The sequence below is a fragment of the Equus quagga genome, unplaced genomic scaffold (genome assembly GCF_021613505.1).
Source record: "Equus quagga isolate Etosha38 unplaced genomic scaffold, UCLA_HA_Equagga_1.0 115278_RagTag, whole genome shotgun sequence".
NCBI lineage: Eukaryota > Metazoa > Chordata > Mammalia > Perissodactyla > Equidae > Equus > Equus quagga.
The window spans coordinates 6,491-10,371 of NW_025795724.1; the positions used below are offsets into that span (position 1 = coordinate 6,491).

General features: G+C 41.3%; 1 protein-coding gene across 1 annotated transcript; it reads left to right on the plus strand.

Moving 5' to 3' along the window:
- Positions 1 to 1,111: 1,111 nt before the first annotated feature.
- Positions 1,112 to 1,776, plus strand: LOC124232782 (alpha-defensin 1-like). Its single transcript, XM_046649696.1, has 2 exons — positions 1,112 to 1,283; positions 1,667 to 1,776. The coding sequence occupies exons 1-2, from the start codon at positions 1,112 to 1,114 to the stop codon at positions 1,774 to 1,776; spliced, it is 282 nt and encodes a 93-aa protein (XP_046505652.1).
- Positions 1,777 to 3,881: the final 2,105 nt, after the last annotated feature.

Genomic DNA, 3,881 nt, shown 5'->3' on the forward strand with positions numbered 1-3,881 from the left:
ATTTTGCTGACATTTTCTATCAATTCTGATTCCTGACTTTTCCTGTCATATTTAGGAAGAATGAATTGTCTTCCTTCCATCCTTACTTCCATTGTGTCTGTATGTTGATTATTCTATTGGTATATCCTTCCAGTGGTAAACATCACATCTTTTAAACATATACTTAAATGAGTATTTCCCTGTGAATAGTAAGAGTTAGTCATGATCCGTGATCCCCATCTTCTCTGCTTTCTTGATCAATTCCAAAGTCTTGCTGAATTTCCTGGGAATATTGATTCCCGATAGCAATTTATGTTTTTCTTTAATTTTCCTTTGTTTACTAATCTGTTCTTAATAACAGCCTTAAGATATACAGCCTTATCAAGCATTCATGGGAAATTAATAAACTTAGACTAATAATAAGTTCTACTGAGTCTTTGTTCATTCAACTCTGCTTCTTTAGTCTCATATCACCTCACTTCGATCCTCCATTTAGTTGATTTGAGTGCATCCTTGAGCAATATTTTCCCAAATGGATTCATGCATAGAAATTTCCTGAGTCTGGAACATCCAAAAGCAGACCATTTGTCCCTATAAATGATATTATATATTACCTCAGCACAGAATTCTACATTCAAGTGATTTTCCCTCAGAAGTGTGAAAATGCAATCTAGTATCCAGTGTGGCAAGTGAGAAATCCTGTACATGTCTGATTATTGCCCTTCATTAGCCACTATTTTAGAAGTTTTTACCTGCATCTCTTGACGCCTGAGATGCCCTATAACGCATGTGCACACATTTTACTGGTAAATATTCAGGCAGATGAGAAATAGGGAAGGTTATCATGTTCCTATCAGGCATTAGTCATGACAGATGAAAAACAAACATGGACAGCAGATAATAGAGGCATCATGGGGCAGGAGGGGAAGGCAACTAGATCAAAAGGACATCAAAGTTCCTCTGGGCCAAGAAGAGGATCTTTGACCACCCCACCTTCGCCTAGTCACACTTGCAAGACAAGACCTTCTTTCTGCCAATCTTTCCCCTATAAATACAGGCTGACTCTGGGCTCCACATTCACTCAGGCTCCTGCTCTCCCATCTGGACCCTGTCCTCCAGGTGACGCACAGCCATGAGGACCCTCGCCCTCCTCGCTGCCCTTCTTCTCTTGGCCCTCCATGCCCAGGCTCAGCCCCTGGGAGAGAAAGATGACCAGGTTCCTGCTCAGGACCAGCCTGGGGATGACATCCAGGGGATGACCATCTCCTTTGAGGGGGATAAGCGTTCCATTCAAGCTGCTTCAGGTGAGAGACCAACCAGTTTGCTGTTAGGATCTGCAGGCCAATTAGAGGGACTTGTCAGTGCATGGAGGCTGGGCTCAAATTAGGTGTGTGGATGAGGTCGGGTGAGGAGTTAGTAACCCTACGTTTGAGAGGTGGACTGTTGAGGGGGTATGTACATGATAGAGTAGGATCAGAGAAAAAATTAGGAACGTGCATGACCAACACGTAGTCAGTAAGATTTCTCGTGAGCTGTGACAAGAAGGTGAATTCTCTCCACCCTAACATGACTGGTTTGGTCTACTGTAAGAAGACATCGTGCCTCTTTACATATGTCCTTGAGGCTGGCTCTGCCTCTTTGCCCTCCCTCCTTCCCCCTGTGCCTGACCCTCCTCTTCCTTCCACAGTCTCTAGGTCGACTCTTATCTGCCACTGCAGCTCCTCCTGCAGAAGTCCTTATAAGATAACTGGGCTCTGTTACCATGGCGGCTTGCATTTTTGCTGTCATCGTGGCTGAGCTTTGTGGATTGAGACCCAAAGCAGCAAAGGATTCTATTTCAAGACCTGGTAAAGGGTTCATTCTTTGTACCTTCTGCTTTTTCTTAATTCTCTCTCCAAAATAAACTTCAAGCATTGAATGCAGTGTGTTTGTCAATTTCTTCTCTCTTTTTTTTTTTTTCTTTTTTGGCTTTTCATGTAGCTTGTTTATAGCTGCAGTAGACGTGTATAGAGAAATCTGTCCAGAATGGTATCATTAAGTTAATTGGACTTTGTCTCCCAGTGGTGCAAAATGAGAATTATACGGCAACAAAAACAGAAAAAATAAAAATGATTATTAACTACAACAGTGTTAATCTATAACTCTATCTATTCATAATGACCCTCCAATGAGAAATCTGACTGTAAAGCGTAAGAGAAGGTGGTGTTGACTCAAAGGAAAAGTGGATCCAATGGGTTTGTTTACTTGTTCCTTAGATTGAGAGCAGGGAGAGCATTGATATACAGGATATTTTGTTATTTTAAGAATATGTGTTAAGTACAGATATACGTTTTTTTCTAACTGTGTCAACAAGACAGAGTAAACTAAAGCTTCAGTGAGCCACAAACAAGAAAAGAGTAACAAGCGTGCCAAAAATGTAAAATATTGATCAGCAGCAGTATCCTCAGTTAATGCCCAGAAATAAGGGGAGTCCAGAAACTGGTCAGTAGAGGTGGTCTTGCCCAATGACCAGTGAAATAACTGGTCCCCCTTGGAATATCAAAGGTAAATTAGGCCAGTATCCAATGAAGGAGTTGGTCTCAACTCTCTATCACTTCAAAGACATTGAGTCTATTAATTATAATAAGCCCTACTAATTTTAATGAAATTCTAGCAAGAAATAGTGTGTTTGCAGTAATGCTAAAGAACCAAGTCAATACATCATCATGGTGAGACAATGGCTCCTACACTTACTGTCCTGCAAAAACTTAAAGAACACCTTATGTGTCAGAAAGGCAAGTCCCTAAACTCAAAATTTCTATAAAAGGCAGGGATTTAAGAGCAGCATGATACAACAAAATAAATGATTTTTATTACAAAACATGTCTCATCCTGATAATAAGCAGTGGCTCAGGTTTGAATCAACATGGAGACACACTCAGCGCCTTTTCCTGATGGAGAGTCAGCTGTTTGACACAAAGATCTGCAACCTCATTGAGCCTCCTCCTGGGTCTGGGATTACCACAAAAACCCTGGGAGGGCGCAATGTCAGAACAAAAGAGAAACAGAGGTAAATCCGTGAGATCAACACTTGTCTAACAGTTTTGGTGAAATCGATGAACAAGTTTGTGATCTGTGTTCTTGAGTATGTTTGTCTGTTTATGAAGGGTGGAAGTATCAAAAAGAAGTAGACATGCTAAAGGCATTAGTTCACTGTAGAATGGTTAAGATAACTTAAATTATCACACTGGTATCAATATGTATTACTCAAGAACTGGTTTTCCAAAGCACTTATTGAGCATTAAACTTAGTGCAAATAGTGACGAGATTTTTCTCTTTGCACAAAAGCCCTTCCAGTATCGAAGAACCCATCAATGCAGTGCAGATTGGTCCTGTTTCCTTTCCCTTGAGCTCTGTGGTCAGAGCTCTTCTCCCACCAGGAGACGGTAGGGGCTGGGTTCTCTCCTTGTTTCTCCAGAACATGGAGTTTTCTGATGTTGCTAACACAGCCTAAGGCTAGATCCAAAAGTCAAAAGTGAGTGTGATAGAAGACGGTGAGTGCTCTCATGCACCTACTCAGCGAGCAAGGCTCTCTGGCTGCAGGGACCAGAATGGGAGTGGAGATAGTCCAGGGTCTGGACATAAGTATATCTTTGGGAAGGTGAGGCCTCTCAACTAAGTTTGTGTTCTGCGATCAGGTAGGAGAACGGATTGAAACGGGAAGGATTTTCTGAGTCCAACCAGGTTGCCTAAAAATTCTTTCGATGTTCCTTTATTTATCTGCCTAACCCATAGCTCAAATCCACTATCTCTTTGGTCTCGACACTTACCTTTTTTTTCTTTTGTGTCTGGTTTCTTTTATTTAACATCATGTTTCTGAGAGTCTCCGTGTTGCTGCATATAACTTTAGTGCTTCCATTTTA